This window comes from Peromyscus leucopus, chromosome 22 (assembly GCF_004664715.2).
Source record: "Peromyscus leucopus breed LL Stock chromosome 22, UCI_PerLeu_2.1, whole genome shotgun sequence".
Lineage (NCBI taxonomy): Eukaryota > Metazoa > Chordata > Mammalia > Rodentia > Cricetidae > Peromyscus > Peromyscus leucopus.
Window position 1 is genome coordinate 8,096,119 of NC_051081.1, and position 22,966 is coordinate 8,119,084.

General features: G+C 43.3%; 1 protein-coding gene and 1 non-coding gene across 2 annotated transcripts; both read right to left on the reverse strand.

Annotated features, from left to right (window-relative positions):
• Positions 1-6,025: 6,025 nt before the first annotated feature.
• LOC114680873 (zinc finger protein 14-like) lies at positions 6,026-22,354 on the reverse strand. Its single transcript, XM_028854044.2, has 4 exons — positions 22,159-22,354; positions 9,819-9,945; positions 9,360-9,420; positions 6,026-7,989 (listed from the first exon to the last, which is right to left on the reverse strand). The coding sequence occupies exons 1-4, from the start codon at positions 22,171-22,173 to the stop codon at positions 6,519-6,521; spliced, it is 1,674 nt and encodes a 557-aa protein (XP_028709877.1). The 5' UTR covers positions 22,174-22,354; the 3' UTR covers positions 6,026-6,518.
• Positions 9,552-9,715, reverse strand: LOC114680879. The gene has a single exon (XR_003732828.1). It is a non-coding gene; the product is annotated as a U1 spliceosomal RNA (small nuclear RNA).
• Positions 22,355-22,966: the final 612 nt, after the last annotated feature.

Below are 22,966 nucleotides of genomic sequence, written 5' to 3' on the forward strand. Positions count from 1 at the left end.
TCATACAATTGTTGAATGAAATCACAGGGCCAGTGATGAGAGACTTCTTTAGAAGTTGTCAGTTATCGAGGCCCAAAGGCCAAAGAATATGCGGTTATTGTCAATGATGCTGTTTGCACTCCCAAAAGTCTATGACCAAGACCCTGTTGTTAACAACAACACACTCAGTTATAGCACACGGGAAGCTGAGCTGAGAAGGAGCTGGGAATCTGCCTCCTTGCTGACAGGCCCACATAGTTCAGAAAGGTGCCATGTGCTCTATGGGAAAGAATTGTCGGCAACAGTACTCCTCAGTATCCGCCGTGTGTGCTATAACACCAACGTGCCAGGCAAGCTGTCCCCACTAAAACAGCAGTGGCATGGTTGTTACCAATAGAACAAACTGCATTTAAATTTCCACCGACAGGAGAGAATTCATGGTACTGTAGTTGTGGCAAGAGCCCATGGTGATAGGTTCCAGTGAGGAAGCAATGGCTATTTGTAAAAATGTGAAATGCCTGTCAAAATGCTGACCACAAATTGGTGTTTATATTTAAAAAAATACCAATTTTCTACCTCTTTCATGCAGGGAAACTTCTTTGCAATGAGAAGTTACTACAGAGATTCATTACTGGTCAAGCTCTTGAGAACTGACTGTTGTGGCCCTGTATCCTGGTTATCAGCTGTACCCCGATTATCAGCCTACACGAAGGAAAATAATCAGATATCTGTGGCCCCATCTCCAACATTACCTCCAATCAGTGACATCATATGAGGAGGAGCAAAAGTGCAGGAGCACAGCTGGGTGTCGTGGCGCACGCCTTTAATCCCAGCACTCGGGAGGCAGAGGCAGGAAGATATCTGTGAGTTCGAGGCCAGCCTGGGCTACAGAGTGATTTCCGGGACAGCCAGGGCTACATAGTGAGACCCTGTCTTGAAAAAACAAACAAACAGTGAGCACGTAAGAGGCCTGTTGCCTCCCGTGGCTGTTTCCTGCAAACTGAAATCTCTTTCCCTGGGCAGGGGAAGGAGACTCATGAGACTCATTCTCGTGAAACTTAACGAGGCCCAGGGAAGTCAGAAAGTTACAGAGTGCACAAGACGCCATTGTTAGGGAAAGAAGATTCTGGCTCTGAGAAGCTTGTAGGTTGTGCGAGGAGCAGCATGATGCGGCTCTCCCGAACCCTGATCTCTGCTGGGGTGTGCTTTGCAGTGATGCAGATGAATTTGCATCCCCCCCCCCCCCCCCGTGCTCCTGTAAATCACTACTGGAAGCTCATGGGTTCACCGAGGTAGACTTGGTAGGTTTGGTTTCCTCCCTATGCCCTATCTGGCTTGAATGGAAGTTTGTAATGTCTCCCCAGGAAGCAACCACACAATTATTGACATTAGCACCTGTCTCCTAACACAGAGCACCTCATGACCCCCAAGCGGAGTCACCAACCTCTCCTCATTCTGTGTTAACCACCCCCTCTCCCCTCCTCCAAAGCTACTAGAGCAGTGGTCTCAACCATCCTAGTGCTATGACCCTTTAATACAGTTCCTCATGTTGTGGTGACCCCCAACCATAAAACTATTTTCGTTGCTACTTCATAACTGTAATTTTGCTACTGTTATGAATCATAATGATATCTGATATGTGACCCTGGGAAAAGGTCATTTGACCCCCAAAAGGGGTCAGGACCCACAAGCTGAACTGCTGCACTAAAGCCTCTTTTGGTTACTAAACCTCCACAAACCCAGTGTGGATTAGTGGCTTGAACAGTGTTCGCTGGACACATATGAGTTCTGCTGGCATCTGAAATGAGGGTTGTCTTGGCAGACTGGAACTCAAGCCTCTGGAGTCAGAACTACATACAAGTAGTGTCATGTTTCCATGGAATTGTGAGATATCAACTTGTTGGCAAATGTGGAATACTAGTGTTAGGTGTGAAAACAGAGCAGACATTGGGTGACAGAAAAGCAATGTGTGTGAAACGTTCGCTTTTGGTCTCCTATGTTTAATACATGTGGTGCTTTGAAAAGAACGGCCCCCATAGGCTAACGTATTTGAATGCTTAGTCACCAGGAAGTGGCACCATTTGAAAGGATTCGAAGAATGAAGCGGCATGGCCTTGTTTGAGGAAACTTGTCAGTAACGGTGGGTTTTGAGGTTTCAAAACCCCATGCCAAGCCCAGAGTCTCTCTCTCTGCCTACAGATGAGAATATCCAAACTCTCACCATGTCTGTCTGCATGCTGCATGCTCCCTGCCATGCCTGTAAACTCTAAGCAAGCCTGTGATTAAATGCTTTCTTTTAGGCCGGGCAGTGGTGGCGCACACCTTTAATCCCAGCACTCAGGAGGCAGAGCCAGGTGGATCTCTGTGAGTTTAAGGCCAGCCTTGAATATTACTTTAACTGTGTAAAGTACACAGTTTATGCTACATTTATTTAATAATGTAAAAATGTGTTGCATTTGTTTCACCTTGCCTGCCTAAGGTACCTGATTTGTTTAATAAAGAGCAGAATGGCCAATAGCTAGGCAGGAGGAAGGATAGGCGGAGCTGGAAGACAGAGAATAAAGAGGAGGAGAAATCTAGGCTTGAGAGAAGAAGAAAGAATGAGAGGAAGAAGGAGAGAAGAAGGGAGATGCCTGGGGCTAGAAGCCAGGAAGACACCAGACAGACAGACAGACAGACAGAGCGAAGCAGTGAAAGTAAGATGTACAGAAGTAAGAAAGTTAATAAGGTAGATGAAGAGAAAAAGGTTAAATTTCAGTTAAAAGAAATGTGCCTGGGCTGGAGAGATGGCTCAGAGGTTAAGAGCACTGGCTGCTCTTCCAGAGGTCCTGAGTTCAATTCCCAGCAACCACATGGTGGCTCACAACCATCTGTAATGAGATCTGGCACTCTCTTCTGGCCTCCAGGCAGACATGCAGGCAAAACACTCTATACATAATAAATAAATCTTAAAAAAAAAAAAAAAGTTAAAACCTTCCTTTAAAAAAAAAGAAAGAAAGAAATGTGCCTAAGCTAGGGCAAGCATTCAAAACTAGTAATAAGTCTCTGTGTCATAATTTGGAGCTGATTGGTGACCCAAAAGAAAAAGCCTAGTATATGGATACTCATTCCTTCCAATCTTATCCAGTATCCTCAAGCCTAAGTTTGTCCTCCACATTGTGCTTCCTTCCAGCAATGAGCAAAGCTTTGGCAATCAGGAGTCTACCTCCACGTCCCATTGATAAAAACAACCTATTGGGCCTTTAATCCCAGCATTCAGGAAGCAGAGACAGGTGGATCTCTGTGAGATGGAGGAGGCCTTCATGTGCCATACAACACAAACTTAATAAACTTGTAAGCATGACCTGATCTATAATTAAAATATATGTATCTTGCTTACTAGTTAAAAAAAAAAAAAAAGGTTTTCAGAACAAATTTAAAATAGTTCAACCTTAAAAGGACACTACATCTCTAGAGAAATGGAATTGAGTCAGCTTTAAAGTAGTGACAAAAGCAGAGTGACCGGAGAGCTGAAAACTCGGTCATTCCTAGGTCCTTAAGGCTGGAGCCTCAGCGCTCAGGGGCGATGGGTGGGTGAGTGAGTGGAGGGTCGGTGAGTGGGTGGGTCAGAGGGTGGGTGAGTGGGTGGATGGGTGAGTGAGTAGGTAGATCAGAGGGTGGGTGGGCGGGTGGGTGAGTGAGTGGGTGGGTCAGAGGGTGGGTGAGTGAGTGGGTGGGTCAGTGGGTGGAGGGCCAGTGGGTGGGTGAGTGGGTGGGTGAGTGGGTGGGTGAGTGAGTGGGTGGGTGGGTCAGAGGGTGGGTGAGTGGGTGGGTGAGTGAGTGGGTGAGTGGGTGGAGGGCCAGTGGGTGGGTGAGTGGGTGGAGGGTCAGTGTGTGGATGGACAGGCTTCAGCAGTCCCAGTCTGACACAAGGTGCCTAGAAGTTTCCTGAAGCACTGTGTTTCCCTAGCCACAATGAGTTTGGAAACACTAGGTTTGATATGGATGAAGTAAACATCAATTGCAGCAGCGCACATGAACTAGGTAGCAAGAGCAATAGACAAGTGAGCAGAAGGCAAGATGCTCTTCCTTCCACACTTTTTATCTGGACCCCCAAGTGCAGCCTACAAGTGGGTGGATCTCCCCACATCAATCAAGAAAATCAGCCGGGCGTTGGTGGCGCACGCCTTTAATCCCAGCACTCGGGAGGCAGAGGCAGGCGGATCTCTGTGAGTTCGAGGCCAGCCTGGGCTACCAAGTGAGCTCCAGGAAAGGCGCAAAGCTACACAGAGAAACCCTGTCTCGAAAAACCAAAAAAAAAAAAAAAAAAAAAAAAAAAAAAAAAAAATCAAGAAAATCAGAACAGTTCTTCCAGTGAGGGTCCACCCACAGGTGTTTCTAATTGGTGGCAAGTTGGCATTAAAACCAACCGTCACAGACATACAAGAAAGTAATGCTAGAAAATAAACAGCAAAGAGAGAAAAATAAACATATGCAAAACAGAAACAATACAAAATCAATAGAAATATGGTTTAAAGGGTTTAGTCAATGGCCCAGTGGGTAAAAGCACTTTGCAAGCTGAGGACCTGAGTTTGAATCCTTGACACTCATGTAAAGCTGGGAATGGCGTCAACCATGGCTTCAATCATGCCCATACACCCAGCCCTATGGGGAGTGGAGAGGGGTAAACTGCTGGATTTTGCGGGCTGCTAGATTAATTCATAGTTGAGTAAGAGACACTTTCTCAAGAGAATAAGTCAGAGAGTGATAAAGCAGGTCACCCATTGATATTACTATTCTGGCTTCAGTAGGAACACGGACATATGTGCACACATGTGCACACACACAAACATATATGCATACAGCACATGGTCTTACATACATACATACATTTCAAAATTTTTTTTGTTCATGAAAAAGAATAAAAGTACAAAGTGGCCAGAACTAGGCATATGAAAGCAGTGCAATAGTCCAATATTCTCAAAAAGTCATTTTTAATTAATCACAATTTTTGAAAAAAAAAGCATTTATGCATATTGACATGTTACAAGTAAATGTCAGTCCATTACATGAACCTACACAATTTATAATACAAGTAGAAACACGTACCCAATTTAATGCAAAAGGACATCACCTATTAAACTATAGATTGCTGCTTTAAGAAAACTTACGCTGGGCGGTGGTGGCGCATGCCTTTAATCCCAGCACTCGGGAGGCAGAGGCAGGTGGATCTCTGTGAGTTCGAGGCCAGCCTGGGCTACCAAGTGAGTTCCAGGAAAGGCGCAAAGCTACACAGAGAAACCCTGTCTCGAAAAACCAAAAAAAAAAAAAAAAAAAAAAAAAAAAAAAGAAACCTTACAAAACCATTTCATGATAGTGTACTTTCTACAGCTGTTTTGTTTTTCAAATGTGGGTCTGACCGGTCTCCATTCCATGGGTATAAGTTGTCATCTCATCTCACGTACTTGGCTTATGCTTGTTTTGTAAAGCAAACTTTGGAAATAGAAGTCTAGAATTAGCTCCTGGGTTGGAGAGATGGCTCGGTGGTTAAGAGCACTCACTGTGCTTACGAAGGACTTGTGTTCAGTTCCCAGGACCTACAGGACTGCTCACAACCATCTGTAACTCCAGCTCCAGAGGTTCCAAGGCCCTCTTCATGGTGGTGCAGGCACTGCACACATGTGGCACACATTCATACACGAGGGCAAAGCACTCATACATGTGAAATAATATAAATAAGTCTAAATTTTAAAAAATCTGTATTTAAGGTTATTCTATGGTAGGTATTGTTTACATGCATATTCATGTCTGTGAAAGGAACAGTAGTAGTGGAAGGCTTTCCAATATTGCCTACATACAAAGGGTTTCTCTCCAGTGTGACCTTTTAAAAAATTGTTATGAATATGGGTAATTTGCCTGCATGAGTAATTTGTCTGTGTACCATGAGCATACAGGGGCCACTGAGACATTAGATCCCTTGGAACTGGAATTAGAACCAATTGTAGGCTTCCATGTGGGTGCTGGGAATTGAACCTAGGTCCTCTGGGAGAACAGGCAGCATTCTTAACTGCTTAGTCATCTCTCTAGTCCCCTCTAGTTGACTTATTTGAAGGAAGCAGGGAAGAAGTAATGGGTTTCTACACTGCAGACATGCAAAGGGTTTTCTGCAGTATAATCTGCGGCATGTCTTTGCCATGGTCTGGGACTGCAAAGATTTAAACGTCACCTGCATTCCTAGGGCTTTTCTCTAGTGTGACTTCCTTCATGGACTTGAAGAAAACTTTTAGTACAAAAATCATTTCCATGTTATTTTTTTTTAAAAAAAGTTCCCCTCCATTGTGGCTGTTTCAAGTTTGTTTTGTTTTTGTTTTTTAAGAAATCAGTAGGGAAAAAAAAAAAAAGAAATCAGTATGATAGAAGGCTTTCACACATTGGTAGACTTACCTTCAGAGTGAGGTTGCTTATGCGAAAGCAACCCAGCCATTTAAAATGTGTAAACATTATGCCAATGAGAATAAGTAAAGGCTTTCCCATATTGTTTACATGCATAAAGTTTCTATTCAGTGTTGAGTTCTTTCATGCTTTTTAAGGTGGCTAAGAGACCTAAAGCCTTTCCCACATTTCTTACATTCATGGGGTTTCTCTCCACTGTGCATCAGTGCATGATACTGAAGAGAACTTAAATGAGTGAATGTTTTACCGCACTGCTTACATACACAAGGTTTCTCTCCGGTGTGAATCATTTTATGTTTCCGCAAAGCACTGTCAGAACTCAAAACTTTCTCACACTGTGAACACACATACGGGTTATCTCCACTGTGTATCTTTACATGACTTCGAAAGGTTGTAGAAGATACAAATCCCTTCCCACATTGTTTGCACTCATAGGGTTTGATGCCATTGTGGGTTACTTCATGTCTTCTTAACTGATTCAAAGACAAGAAGGCTTTTGCACACTGCTTACACACATAGGGCTTCTCGCCAGTGTGAATTCTTTCATGTATTTGTAGTGAACCCAGACGAGTGAAAGCTTTCCCACACTGCTTACAGACATAGGGATTCACACCACTGTGAGTTACTTTATGTTTTTGAAATTGAGTCCAAAGCATGAAGGCACTCCCACACTCCTTACATACATAAGGTTTTTCCCCAGTGTGAGTTCGTTCATGTACTTGAAGATAAGTAGAAGTGATGAATCCTTTCCCACATTGCTTACATACATAGGGTTTCTCTCCAGTGTGGATTCTTGTGTGTCTTTGAAGGGAAGCAGAACGAGAAAAGCTTTTCCCACACTGATTACATGCATAGGGCTTCTCGCCAGTGTGGATTAGTTTGTGCCTTAAAAGAGAATTCAAACGAGTGAAGGTTTTCCCACATAGTTGACACTTATGGGAACTTGTGCCGGTGTGAATTTTTTCATGTCTTAGAAGAGAACTGGAATACGCAAAGGTTTTCCCACACTGCTTACACAAATAGGGCTTCTCTCCAGTGTGGATCCTTTCATGTACTTGCAGGGAACTGGGGAAAGGGAAGGCTTTCCCACACTGCTTACATGCAAAGGATTTTTTTGCATGGTAATGATGTTCATGCCCCTTCAGGGACCTGAGGGAAGTAAAAGTTTTCGCACACTGCTTACATTCATGGTGTTTTTCTTCAGCCGTAGTCTTTTCATGACTTTGACCAAGGCTTAAGTCTTCATTAGACTGCTTATTTTTATTAGATTCCTCGCCAGTGTCAGTACTTTCATGCTTCTGAAAAGAGGCGGGAGAGCTGGAGGTCTTCTCAGATTCCTTATTATTATCCAACTCCTTTCCACCTTCCTGAACTCCATTTGATTGCTGCCCTGGCCTAGGTTTTAGCCGGACACTTAAAGCTAAATGGCCAATGACGACATTTACAAACTCATTTCTTTTACATATGTGTACTCCTGGATAAAATTTATGGTTCACAGTGCCTTCCATAGAGAAGTTGAAGATTTCTGCACACTTATGACCTTCTTTACAGTCATGTAGTTTCTCTACCAGTTGACAGCTGTAAGAAATGAAAGTGTTTGATTATTAATGATTTACCAGTAGGAATACTGGTTCTATGTACCGTAAGAATCTTGCTGGGCAGTGGTGGCGCACACCTTTAATCCCAGCACTCGGGAGGCAGAGCCAGGCGGATCTCTGTGAGTTCGAGGCCAGCCTGGGCTACCAAGTGAGCTCCAGGAAAGGCGCAAAGCTACGCAGAGAAACCCTGTCTCGAAAAAAACCAAAAAAAAAAAAAAAAAAAAAAAAAAAAGAATCTTGAACATATTTTGACCGAATGCTATGCAGCATGATTTGAGGGTAGCTATAATAAAAAAACAATAGTATAATAAACCAATGAGAAGTTATAGTGTTTCCGTGCTTGACAAACATTAAATGTATATTTCACATTTAAATACACATTTCAGTACTCAATATTGTGCACAATTTGATTCACAATACTGATAATGAAAATGATGTTGCATTTTGAACTACTTGAATGTTGTGGTAGTTTAAATGAACATGGCTCCCACTGGCTCACTGGGAATGGTACCATTGTGTGGTGTGGCCTTGTTGGAGGAAGTGTGTCACTGGTTTTGAGGTTTCAGATGCTCAATCCAGGCCCAGTGTGTCACACTCTCTCTTTCTGTTGCTTGTGAATCCAGATGTAGAATCTCAGCTACTTCTCCAGCACCTTGTCTGCCTGAATGCCATCATGCTTTCCACCATGATGATAATGGACTAAACCTCTGAACCCGTAAGCTAGACCCAATTAAATGATTTCCTTTATAAGAGTTGCCAGTGTTATGGTATCTCTTCACAGCAATAGAAACCCTAACCAAGACAAATGTCTATATTATCTTTTTGTTTTATTTATTTATTTATTTACTTACTTACTTACTTATTTATTTATTAAGATAGGATTTCACTTTGAAGTGCTGGCTGGCCTGAAACTCACTAAGTACACCAGGCTGGTCTCTAGATCAGAGATCCACCTGCCTCTGCCTCCCAAGTGCTGAGATTAAAGGTATGGCCCCACACCTGCCTATATGTGTTATCTCAATTATTAATTCCAGTCTAAAAGAGTAATCTTATTTTTGTTTCATATGCACCTGATACCCAAGATTGTAGACAAACTGACATTTCATTTTCTATAATGTATATGGAGTAAAATATAAAGTAGGATAAAGTATCACAAGCTGGCATCATGATACTCCAGTTGTTTCCAATGCTTGAATATCTGAGATGTTCTTACTGATGATGTGGAACATACTGGCAGTTTTGGAGACAATTTCCTGAGGTCAACTCAGATTGAAGCTTGATATATTTGTATCTTTTACCTTTTTTGTAAAATGTCCCATGACACCATAAGCTTTGAGGAAACTGGATTACCTTAGTTTTCTCTCAGAATTTTGGTATTCATTTTCAATCTTTTGGTGTTTCCTTGTGTTTCCTAAAATACAGATCAAGGCAAATCATTATGGATCATGATATTATAGTAAAAACATTAGTAGATTCCAACTAAATTCATGGTATAAAGTGACCCCATCTCACATATTTACCCTCTTCTTTCCCCCCTTTTTTCAGGACAGAGTGTGAACACAGTCTCCTGCTACCACAAATTATACAGTCAAGTTTTCTGCATTTGGGGAAAGCACAGGAGTGAGCACATAACAAGTGGAATGGATGAGTATCACTTTGGGAAGACCACCTTCCTGATTGTGGTGTCTCCCCTGTCAGGTAAGTATATCTAAATGTTTCTTTGCCATATTTCAGTACATGCAGCAACAATGATGAACTAGAAGCACTTTTGTTTTTATTGACTTATTATGAGAATGATTATGTCTTTACCTATTGACACCATGTTTCTCAATATTTCCTTCATCACATCTTTGTAGAGGTCCTTTTGCGATAGATCCAGCATAATCCACTCCTCCATGGTGAAGTGCACAGCCACATCCTCAAAGGTCACTGACTCCTAAAAGAGCACACGTATATTTCCACAAGGATGAACCTCACAGTACCAGCTATCCAGAGCTCATAAGAAGTTATTGTGACACTGTGTTCCATATATGTTCAAGTTGTCTAAGTGTCTTGGTCACCACACTCTTTTTTTTCTTTTCTTTTGAGACAGGGTTTCTCTGTGTAGTTTTTGGTGCTCGTCCTGGATCTCACTCTGTAGACCAGGCTGGCCTCGAACTCACAGAGATCCGCCTGGCTCTGCCTCCCAAGTGCTGGGATTAAAGGCATGCGCCACCACGCCCGGCTCGAAAAACCCTATCTTGAAAAGCAAAAAAAGAAAGAAAAAAAAAAAGCCTTGTAAAATCACTTTTGCCGGGTGACCTTTAATCCCAGACCCCAGGAGGCAGAGCCAGGCAGATCTCTGTGAGTTCAAGGCCAGCCTGGTCTACAGAGCGAGATCCAGGACAGGCACCAAAACTACACAGAGAAACCCTGTCTCGAAAAACTAAAAAGAAAAAAGAAAAAGAAAGTAAAAGAAAAAGAAAATCCAATACCAAAACTACATATTCTTACAAATGCTAAAGGAAAATATTTCATTTCTCTTGGTATCTGGGACCTGTGATTAAAAGTGATTCCTCCTTATATAACTATAAAAATGATGTAGCTTTCCTAAACAGTTGATGCCAAGCGTATGTGACTTTTATATCATTGTTTTCTCTCAGAATCCACACTACATTTCCATGGCATTACCAGAGAGAAACTATTTGGCTAGACTCTGTATTTTCTGAATGTTGAATCTTTATGGTGTTTTGAATAAGATTGGTCCCCATAGGCTCATATATTTGAATGCTTAGTCATTAGGGAGTGACTGAGAAGGATTAGAATGATCAGGAGGTGGGGCCTTCTTAGAGTAGATATGGCCTTGTTGGAGGTGTGTCACCGGGGTGGGCTTTGAGGTTTCAAAAGCCCCTGCCAGGCCCAGTCTCTTTCCTCTCCTCTCCTCTCCTCTCCTCTCCTCTCCTCTCCCCTCCCCTCCTCTCCTCTCCTCTCCTCTCCTCTCCTCTCCTCTCCTCTCCTCTCCTCTCCTCTCCTCTCCTCTCCTCTCCCCTCCCCTCCCCTCCCCTCCCCTCCCCTCCCCTCCTCTCCTCCCCTCCCCTCCCCTCCTCTCCTCTCCTCTCCTCCCTCTCCATCCCTCTGTCCCTCCCTCCTTCTCCCTCCCCCCTCCTCCCCCCATGCCTCCAGGCCTGCCAATCAGGTTGTAGCACTCAGTTACTGCTTCAGCTCCCTACTATGATGAAAATGGACTAAATGTCTGAAACTATAAGCAAACTCCCAACTAAATGTTTTCTTTTAAGGGATGGCCAGACTGCAACCCACAGCTCCAGAGAGGCTAGTTAACAAGGAAAGACCCTAGGAGGGACACATGGATGACCCAGCAAAGGAGAAGTGGATGAGATCTACATGAGCGGACTGGGTGTGTGTGTGTGTGGGGGGGTGGCCGGGAGTGAGGTATGGGGAATGAGAACATAGGGAAATGGGAAGGTTGAACTGAACAGGGACAGAGTGGGAGGGCAGGGAGGGAGATACCATGATAGATGAGGACATCATGGGAATAGGAGGAGGCAGGGTACTCTGGAGGCTCTCAGGAATCCACAAGGATGACCCCACCTTGGTCTGCTGGCAGTGGTCCAGAGGGTGCCTGGACTGGTCTACTCTGGTGACTGGTCTAGTGAATAACCTAACTGTCATCATAGAGCCTTTGTCCAGTGACTGATGGAGGCAAAAGCAGACATCCATGGCCAGACACCAGGCTGACCTCCAGGAATCCAATCAGTGAGAGAGAAGAGGGATTCTGCAGGCGGGAGACGTCGAGATCACGATGGGAAGACATGCAGAGATGACTGGCCACACTAGAGGAAACTCATGAACTGTAGACTAGTGGCTGTGGATCCCCCATGGGACTGGACATAGCTCAAACTGCTTGGGGGGCACCCAGACAGGGGGATCAGGATCCATCCCTGGTGCATGGGCAGGCTTTTGGGAATCCAGTGCCTGTGGTGTGATGCCTTGCACAGCCTTGGTGCAGTGGGAAGGGGCTTGGACCTGCCTAGGCTCAGTGTGCTGGGCTCTGCTGACTCCCCATGGAAGGCCTTGATTTGGGAGATGTGGGGATGTGGGGTGGCTTGGGAGATTAGGCTGGGAGGTGGGAGGAGGGAGGAGGTGGGATCTGTGGGTGGTATGTAGAGGCAGTAGAAAATTTCTTAATAAAGAAAAAAATGTTTTCTTTTATAAGAGTTGCCATAGTCATGGTATCTCTTCACAGAAATAGAACAGTGACTAAGACAAGTGGATAGTATTGAATCACTCTTCTCACAACTTGTTAGGGACTTGAATATAGCCCCTGTGATTCACTATAAACAACATTTAGAAGTGTGTACCTGTTTTCTCATAGAGTATTCTTAAATAATAATTTGATAAGACTTGTGATGTAAGGGCAGAGAGATGGCTCAGCAGTTAAGATTACTGGCTGCTCTTCCAGGGGACCTGGATTTGATTTCTAGCACTCGTGAGGCAGCTCACAACTGTGCAACTTCAATTCCAGGTAATCAAACCCTCTCTTCTGGTCTCTGCAGGCACTAGGTGCACACACGCATTACATGGATGTACACTCAGGCAAAACAACCATATACATAAAATAAAACAAAATAATCATTTTTATTTTTTTTAAGACCTGATGGTACCTATTGATTTTAAACTTGACAGAATCTAAAACTCACCTAGTAGACAAGACTCTTGCTATGTATGTCTGGGATTATCTTTTACATTTTAGGCAGAAGGACTTACCCTGTATGTGGGATGCACCATTCACTAGGCTGCGGGAAAGTGGATTCAGAGGACAAAGTTAACTAAGCATTGGAATTCATTGCCTTCTGCTTTCTGACTGCAGATTCAACCAATGTGAGCGGCTGCCTCCAACTCCTGTTATCAAGATTCCCTCAATATGATAGATTGTAACCTTGAACTAAATCCAGAATAAACCCCTGCTCTCTTAAATTCCCTTCTCAGGAGTTTTGTCACAATACACTACAAGAACTTATACAGGACCGATTAAGGGTAATTCATTTTCTAATAAATTAGTATTATCATTTTTATTTGGGGATGCAATGAACAATGAAAAAATAAACAGCTCCTGCTACCATGTGCTCTCTCATAGACATGCATGAAATTCTACAACTACTAAAAGTGTGATGGTATCAGGCAAGGGTGGTACACACCATTTAATTCTAGCACTTGGGAGGAAGAGGTTGGTGGATCTCTGAGTTCAAGGCCAGCCTGGTCTAAATAGCAAGTTCCAGGACAGCCAGGGCAATACACAGGAAAACTCTGTCTTGACAAACAAAAATAATACAAATAAACAAATAAAAAAAGAAGTGTGGTGGAAGATTAAAAAAAAAAAAAAGAAGAAGTGTGGTTAGCGCTAATTGTCATTTGACCTAGTCTAGAAAAATTTGGGAGACAAAACTCTGGGCATACCTAAGTGTAGTCGTCTATATCAAAGTTAGTCTTCGAGAAGATCCGTGAAAGGTTATTTTAATTAACTGATGTGAGAACAGCTACCTTAGTTATGGGCAGAACTGCTCCCCAGGGAGGGACTCGTGAACTGTGTGCATCCCTGATATGCGCTAGCATTAATTCAGCATTCTCCGCTTCTCGGTTGTAGGTGATGTGACCAGGTGCTTCTTGACTGCCCCACTAGGATGGACTGTACTTTTGACCTGGGACCCAGAGAAAAAAACTCTTTTCTTAACCTGCTTTTTCGAGGGCATTTTACCACAGTAACAAGAAAATGAACTAAGACAAAAACTGGTACTGAGAACTGTGGCTGTTGCTGTTGTAACCTGGACTATGTGGTTCTTTGCTTTTTAAAACTGGTTTGGGGAGGTATGGTGGTTTGAATGTGAATGGCCCCTATAGGCTCATATATTTGAATGTTTAGTCCCTACTTGGTGGAACTATTTGGGAAGGATTGGAAGGTGTGGCCTTGTATGAGGGGGTGTGTCACTCGGAGTGGGCTTTGAGGTTTCAAAAGCCCATGCCATTTCAGTTGGTGTCCTGCCTTGTGGTTGTTGTTACAACATGTAAGCTCTCAGCTACTGCTCCAATGCCAGGCTTGCCTGCCTGCTGACATGTTCCCCATCCTGATGGTCATGGACTCACCCTCTGAAACTCTTCTCTAAGTTTCCTTGGTCATGATGTCTCTTCACAGAAATGAAAATAAACTTGAGTGTTTCTGTCCTGTTTTGATAACAATATGTTGTGCATAGATATAAATATATTAAACAGATATTTGTGTTTTCTTTCTTCTATGACTTTATCATGTAATGTAACATCAAGATAATGCTAGTGGTTATCATGTTTAAGTTTTAAGACACTAAAAGAATGCCCTTCAAAAGATATTGCCGCCGGGCAGTGGTGGCGCACGCCTTTAATCCCAGCACTTGGGAGGCAGAGGCAGGCAGATCTCTGTGAGTTCGAGGCCAGCCTGGGCTACCAAGTGAGCTCCAGGAAAGGCGCAAAGCTACACAGAGAAACCCTGTCTCGAAAAAACAAAACAACAACAACAACAACAACAAAAAAGATATTGCCACCTATTCTAAAATATATAATTGTATTTGTGGTTGTATATGGGATACTTATATCATGTTAGTTGTAATTATGGCTTGGCTATTGTTTTTGTTATTTTATTTTATTTATTTATTTATTTATTTATGGTTTTTTGAGACAGGATTTCTTTTTTTTTTTTCACTTTTTTTTTTTTTTTTTTTTTTGGTTTTTCGAGACAGAGTTTCTCTGTGGATCTTTGTGCTTTTCCTGGATCTCTCTCTGTAGACCAGGCTGGCCTCGAACTCACAAAGATCCGCCTGCCTCTGCCTCCCAAGTGCTGGGATTAAAGGCATGTGCCACCACCACCCGGCGAGACAGGATTTCTTTGTGTAGTCTTGGCTGTCTTGGAACTTGCTCTGTAGACCAGGTTGTCCTCTAACTCAGAGATCCACCTGCCTCTGCCTCCTAAGTGCTAGGATTAAAGGTGTGTGCCACTACTGCCTGACTGCTTTTATTAATGTATTCAGTCATAAGGGGATGATTGTGATTAAAGTTGATAAGGGGTAGACTTATGATGACTAATCTTGGTTGTGAACTTGACTACATCCAGAATTAAATGAAACACAAATAGTGAAAGACTTTCCTTGGTTGGATTATTTGAGGTGGAAGACCCACCTTAAATCTGAGCCACGCCATCTGGCATCAGTCCCCATAAATGGACATGGAAGAGGAAAGCTTTTGCCTTTTACCTGCTTACCCGACTTTCACTGGAAGCTCATCTGTCCTGTTCCTGAGGCACTCCTTCACTGGTGTTGAAGCCTACACCACTGGGATTCTAATGTAGACCAAAAACTGGCAGCTCTCTAGGACATCCCTGGGACTCCAGCTCCAGATTAGGACAACTGACATCCATTCTCATGGACTGAATAATCGTTGAATCCTTGGACTTTGCATCAGGAAACAGCCACAGTTGGACTACCTGGACCACAGTCTATAATTGTGTGTGTGTGTGTGTGTGTGTGTGTGTGTGTGTGTGTCCATTCTATCAGTTCTGTTCTTTAGAGAACCTTGACTTATACAGGAGGAATAGAGAAGTGTTTTGAACTTTTGATTAGAAAATCCCCTGAATGATTGATTCAAAGAGAGTTCAGGGGCCATGCTTGTGAGAACTTTGGAGACATGAAGTCTGAGAAAGGAGCGGTAGTTGAGATCAGCACCCCTGAAGCAAGTCCTCCGATGCTGCGCTAGGACAGTAGGAAATGTGTCTGAGTACAAAACTGCACCCGACCAAGGCTGCCTGCGAGCTTCAGAGGCTCCACCCTCTGCAGCAAAACTTGGCCATGCCATCCACACAGTGCTGACTTCAAAGAAGTGAAAGACACAAAATTAAGGGGGGGGGGGATGTCACATGGCACCAATGCCCAAGCAATGTATGGCAAAACTAGAATATCTTCAAAGAGGCCTAAGTAGTCATTCTGTGAAGGTTAGAAGAGAAATGCTAAAAGGATGCCAGTATAAAGATAAGGTAAAGGATTTTAGGTGGGGAAGGACGTGAGATTAGGAACTAGGTTTATCCAGAGGTAAGGGATTTTTTTTAATGTAAAAAAGGAAAAGATAGTGAGATAGGACAAAAAGACAGGAAGGATTTGAGGGACACTGTAGAGTGAGTGGCAAACGGAAAACAGGCCTGAACCCCACTCAGGTTGAGTTGTCCCGCAGGAAACTTCAGCAACCACTGAGAAGGCCAAGAGTGCTTATGAGACACAGTATGTTTCTTAAGGGATTGATCTGGGGGGTGGGGTGGGGGTGGCTCACGTCTTTAATCCCAGCATGCAGGAGGCAGAGGTAGGCAGATCTCTGCGGGTTCGAGGCCAGCCCAGTCTACAAAGTGCCAGGACAGCCAGGGCTACACAGAGAAACCTTGTCTTGAAAAAACAAAACAAACAAGCAAAAAAGACATCTTGTCAAAAAGAATAATATATGTGCACAGACATACATGCATCAAAACACCTATACACGTAAAATAATAAAATAGTTTTTGAAAAAATTCAAATTAGTAGTCTAGCTTAGGACCCACAAATTATAAGTCTACATAAATGAAGTAAAATGTTTCTATCTAAACCATCTTTATGTATGGCTATATGAATATAATATTGTCTACACGTGCTTACATTTTTATATTGTATGTGCAAAAACAGAATGGCTCATAAGATGAGTAAGTTAAATTAGTCCAAGTATTTCCTAGTTCATAATGTGGCTAGAATTTTAAATCTCAGCACGCTGATTCTGGAAATCACGACAGAGACACTGAGAGTGAAAGACCAGCTCTATACATCAACGTGGCTCTGCCTGGGAGAACAAAAAGGGTCTGGTGATATGAATCTGCTTTCTGGGAGATGACATGGGTTTCTATTAATGGGAAGAAGTTCAGAAGCAAAGAGGTATGCACCAATATGGTTGGTCTCTTTTCTGTGGTCATTACCTCAGTTCTTAGTGTGTAAGGTGGTCAAAGATTGTTGTCGGTGGGCTGGAGTGATATCAGGCTTGGTGGCGGGAGCCCTGGCTGCTCTTCCAGAGGACTGGGGTTTGCTTTCCAGCACCCACATGGCAGATCTCAATTGTATGTAACTCCACTTCCAAGGGAATCCATTGTCCTCTGGCTTCCAAGGGCACCAGGCATACATGTGGTGCACATACATACATGCAGGCAAGAAGCCAATACACATAAAATAAAAATAAATCTTAAAAAAAAAAAGATTCTTATTGTTTCCTATGAATTAACTGGTCCTCAGGCGAGGTCTCATGTGGAAATGGTTCATGCTCTGCAGCTCTAAAATCTAAGACATCTAGTGTTAAGACAAAGGCTGTCTCTATGCTTTCAACTTTCCCAAAGAAAAGCAATGGATACCAAACTAGATTGAGATACTAGAATTTTCTAACTACTTCTTTGTTGCTTTACAGGCCAAACTAAAAAGTAGTCCTTTTTAAACAAAAACACTTTCTAACTACCTGTTATAAGAGGACTTAAATCTTTTTTTGTTTTTTGTTTTTGAGAAAGGGTTTCTCTGTGTAGCCCTGGCTGTCCTGGAACTTCCTCTGTAGCTCAGGCTGGCCTCAAATTCACAGAGATCTGCTTGCTTCTGCCTCCCAATTGCTGGAGTTAAAGGCTTGCGCCACCATTGCCTGGTGGATAACTTAAATCTTTAACATGTTGGTTAATTAAAGTTGGTTGAAAAAAATAAATGAATAAATAATTAATCATGTATCTTAAGGATGACTAACATGTTTTAGAGGCATATAATGTAGAGCTTCTAGGATTTTCATTAAAATATGAAGTTGTGAGGCCTGGACAATGGCTCAGCATTTGAGAACACAGGTCTTACAGAGAACCTGAGTTGATTTTCTAGCCCTGACATCAGGTGGCTCACAACGGTCACCGCTCTAGAGGCGGTGGCACCTGGGAGAACGGAGCCCATATATGAGGGGGACTAAAGTCTCATGCAATAGCCAGCTTTATTCATAGCACCAGACAATTTTTACTCTGAGGGTTAAGAGGATTCACATGAGTAAAGTGTGCAATCACAAGGATAAGCGGCATGTGGTAGACCAGCTCCACATGGCAAAAATCTATTTTCCATAGAGGCTTATAAACAAATAACAGTAGCCCGTTGTAATGAATAATTTGAAGTAAACTCATTCCTGTCTGCTACATCTGGGAAGGGCACAAAAACACAGTTGAAGAACAGTTTTGAAGAAACCAAGGCCACAAGACTTGTTTTCTTGGAGTTTTCTCACAAACACTCAGAAATCTCTTCACATGACTCCATCCTAGAACAGTATTCCAACAACAACCACCTGTAACTTCAGCTCCGGGGGTCCTAATGCCCTCTTGTAGAGTCCATGGGTATTTACAAGTGCTCACTTACACTAATAATTTAAAATAAAATACATGTTTAAAAATAAGTTATATTTTTAAGAAAAATGTTTTCTAAATTCTGAAAGACAAAAAGAAATCAAGTTTTTTAAAAAGGTCTTTAAAGACGATATAATTTTGGAAAAAAAATGTTAAAGCAAAAAGGGACTGCTGCTGGGCAGTGGTGGCGCTCACCTTTAGTCCCAGCACCTGGGAGGCAGAGGCAGGCGGATCTCTTGAGTTCGAGGCCAGCCTGGGCTACAGAGTGAGTTCCAGGACAGCCAGGGCTACACAGAGAAACCCTGTCTCAAAAAACAAAAAACAAAAAAGAAGACAAGAAAGAAAGGAAGAAAGGAAGGAAGGAAGAAAGAAAGAAAGAAGAGAGAGAGAGAGAGAGAGAGAGAGAAAGAAAGAAAGAAAGAAAGAAAGAAAGAAAGAAAGAAAGAAAGAAAGAAAGAAAGAAAGAAAGGGAGAGGGCCTGGAGGGATGTCTCAGCCGTTAAGAGCACAGGCTGCTCTCCCAAAGGACCGGGGTTCAATTCCCAGCACCCACATTGCAGCTCATACCTGTCTGTAACTCCGGTTCCAGGGGATCTGACACCCTCACACAGACATGCATGCAGGCAAAACACCAATGCTGATGGAATAAAAATGAATAAATTAAGGGAAGAAGAAGTGCGTGGATCGGCAATATGGCTCAGTGCAGCGACTAAAGGTGCGCACCCTGCATACCTGGCCACCTGGCTTTGAACCCTGGAACTCACATAAGTGTGGAAGGAGAGAAGTGACTAAACAGTGGTCCTCTGGCTTCCACTAGGAGACTGGCATGCACATGCTTGAATTCACAAGCACACCCACAATAACAAAAAATGCATTTTTTAAAGCTGTGAGGGCAAAGCCAGAAAGCTTAAATATGTCACAAAGAGGAAAAGTAAGATACAAAAATCCTTATTAGAGATAAAACTTGAATGTGGTATACACGATAAAGTTAGCTATAATTAAAGATTATTTCCTAATCATCTATGGTCAGATGTTAGTAGATGCTGATCTTTTCAGACAAACTTCACCACACATTAAGGAAAACTAGAAACAAAGGCAATGAGAATCTATACATTTCAAATTCTGGAGCTCTTAACAACAGTTAAAATAAGGACAGTCTATGCCAAGTAGTGATGGTGCATGCCTTTAATCTCAGCACTGAGGAGGCAGAGGCAGGCAGATCTCTGTGAGTTCAAGACCAGCCTGGTCTACAAAGCAAGTTCCAGGGCTACACAGAGAAACCCTGTCTTAAAAAAATAAAGTTATAAATAAATAAATACAGTCAAAAAAATTGCAGGGAGTGTTTATCCATACAAGAACAAACCTGATTGATATCCTTAGCTCTGGGAAATAATATATTTATCTGGACAGATAAATACAGGCTACTCAGAGAAACCCAGAATAAGGCTTTCCAAATTCCCACATTTAGCCTCAACAGTTAACAGTTGAACTGGACGACACACAAAATGCTTGTTTAGGCAGCAGATTTTCCTGAAGTGTGTCTCCTTTCTCTAGGCATGTCATCATGGACCCACTGCTAGTTTGAGCCAGCTCACATCAGTCCTTGACAGTAATCCAAAAGACAGGATGACCCCAGAGAAAACTGTTCTAATCTACAAGCTAAGTGTGGCACCCCCTAGCACATCAGACTCTCCTATGTTTTGTTTGCTCTTGTTTAAGGACAGTTCTCTTTAGCCTCACCGTAGGGAAGCTTGCGGACCCAGCACTTAGGGCTTTCCCTGTCACAACACCTCATTCACGTACTGTCATGGCTTACTTCTCTCAGGACTTTCCATTTTAAAACAACATTTAGAAAGAAACCAAATAACAATTATGATAGAGGCCAACCGCATCGACCCCGTGCATGTGGATCTTCCTTTCCATTAGCCTGACAACGTCAAGAGGACTTGGGATTCATCATCAGTCCTAAGAATCCTTGGCCTAAGGGCACAGGTCAGGGAACTTAGAGGAAGGTTTGCCTGGAATCTTTATTCTGGTTAGCTTTAACTGCCAGCTTGACACAGTCAGCAGTTATCCCAGAAGAGAATCTCAATTGAGAAGTTATCTGAATCAAATGAGTATGAATCAAATCCACAGGGAGGATTGTCTGGATAGTTCCAGCACCCTACAGTCCAGCTTACAGTGAAAGGCACCTCTCCTAGGCTGGTGGTCCTGGGAGTATAAGAAAGCTAGTTGGGCTGCAGAGATGGCTCAGAGGTTAAGCACACTGACTGCTCTTCCAGAGGTCCTGAGTTCAATTCCCAGCACCCACATGGTGGCTCACAGTCATCTGCGATGAGATCTGGCACCCTCTTCTGTATACATAATAAATAAATCTTTAAAAAAAAGAAAGAAAGAAAGCTAGTTAAGCATGAGTTTATGAATCAACCAGCACGTAGTGTTCCTCCATGATTTCTGCTTCAAGTTCTTGCTTGAGTCTCTCCTCTGAATTCTTTCAGTGATGGACTGTGACCTAGAAGTATTAGCCAAATCCACCCTTTCCTTCCCGATGCTGCTTTTAGAGTGTTTTATTACAGCAATGGAAGAAGACCAGAACTACATGAAAGTCTCCTTGGGAATGCAGATGTGCCACTGAGATGGATGAGACATGGGATGATAAAAAGAGGATGACTGCTCGTGGCTAATTTATGCTGTAGGGAATATCAGCTTTTGTGCCAAGCCTAGAATGGTTCCATTTTATTAAGCAACAATTTTGACCTGATTCACTGGAATTTTAAGCATAAGACCCTAGAAAGGGCAAACAGCCACTATCTGCCAGCATACCAGGAGGCACAAACTCACTGCATCAATAAACAACTCCTGAAATCATACCAAATTTTATCAAAAACACCAGAGCGCACGCTTGTCAACGGCACTATAAGCAACCCCTTCACCTGAGCTGTAGCCAGAGCACCCCAAGACCAGAGTGTATGAAGCGTGACAATGATTACAGGGTCAGCTGTCACGAGCCGGGAAATAGCCACAGGCAAGGACCCCTGCCTTTGTCCTGGGTTTCAGCGCAATTTCTCCTGTACGGTTGATTGATGAGACTTATTCGGTCCCCAACAGACCTTTCTTGGTTCCTGCACTAGCTCAAAGCCTGGACTTCAGGAAAGCTTTCTGGGCTCCCAAGCCTGTCTAACACTTAGCCCTTCCACAACCTGCACATTGGTTTATTTTTGTGTGAAGTGTTAACGTATGGTTTAATATTAGTGATTACGACTGGAATAAAAGAGCTGTGATTGCCCACGGTCTGCGAGTAAGCAAAATCAGGCTTACGTGGAAAACCGCAGGCAAGAAAAAAGCATTTATTGGCTATTTAATAAATCGTGACAGTGTAAAAAGACACAACACGTCCCTGTATGTTTGTGACATAACACACACAAGGACTCGGGGGTCACCACACTCCTTTTCTCCTCTGGTGTAGGATCTCCCAACCTGTGTACCTGGTCTCCACCAACCTCCACGACACGCCCCGTCTGCGGAGACTCGGCACTGCGGAGGCACTGATGCATCCGCTGCACTGAGCACTCAGCAGGGACTTGACAGCGGCTCTGGCTGCTGGCCCAGCTCCACCCAGGAGGATCCCCGCTCATCCGAGGCTCATCAGAGCCAGTCTAGACTCATCCGCAGACTAGAGCTGCACCACACTCCCACACCCGGCCGAACGAACCATTTCCAGCGACATGGTGTCCTGGTATCCTCTTGGGGTTCCTGCTGTCAGTGGAGGGGAGGCTGAAAGGGACGGGAGAAACCTAGAGAGTCCCTCCCCAGTCGGAGGAACCCAGATCCCAAATATAGCAGGGACAAAAAGGGATGTTTCAGTGATATGTAGCGGCCATCTTCCTAATGCCTGGATTTTTCATTGGACATGCATCCCAAAACAACTTGCCTGGTTGGCCATCAAGCCGCAAACCCGCCTCTTAAAGCTTAAGTGACGGGAGGAGCACACCCATGTGGCAGAGTGAGATACAGATCAGGAATTCCAGGCAGGAGCTTACTCCTCTGGACCCACACTGGCTCCACTAGGGGAAAAGGGCATAAGAAGAGCCTGTCCCGGCTTTCCTGACTAGGCACTTAACTCAGCGAGCAATTCTTGCTTCCTCCCCTTCCAATGGGGTTACAGATGTGCTCAGGGAATTCCAGATTCAGTGTCTATGGCAACAGCCCACCACATCATAGAAAACAAAAGGCAGACCAGGTTTCATTGGAATAAAAGAGAGACTGATATATCACACTTCAGAAATTTGGAATGAAGTAGATTTCTCTACCTACCCATATTCAGTCAGTAACATAGAAAACACACACACACACACACACACACACACACACACACACACACACATATATATAGGAACACAATTATTGAAAGCATAGAGAAAGTGAAATTTATAGACAGAAAGAGGCAGACATACTTGCGAAAGTCCCCATACTTTAACAGTGACCAAGCCTAACCTGACCCAATGACTTCTGCTGTCTTC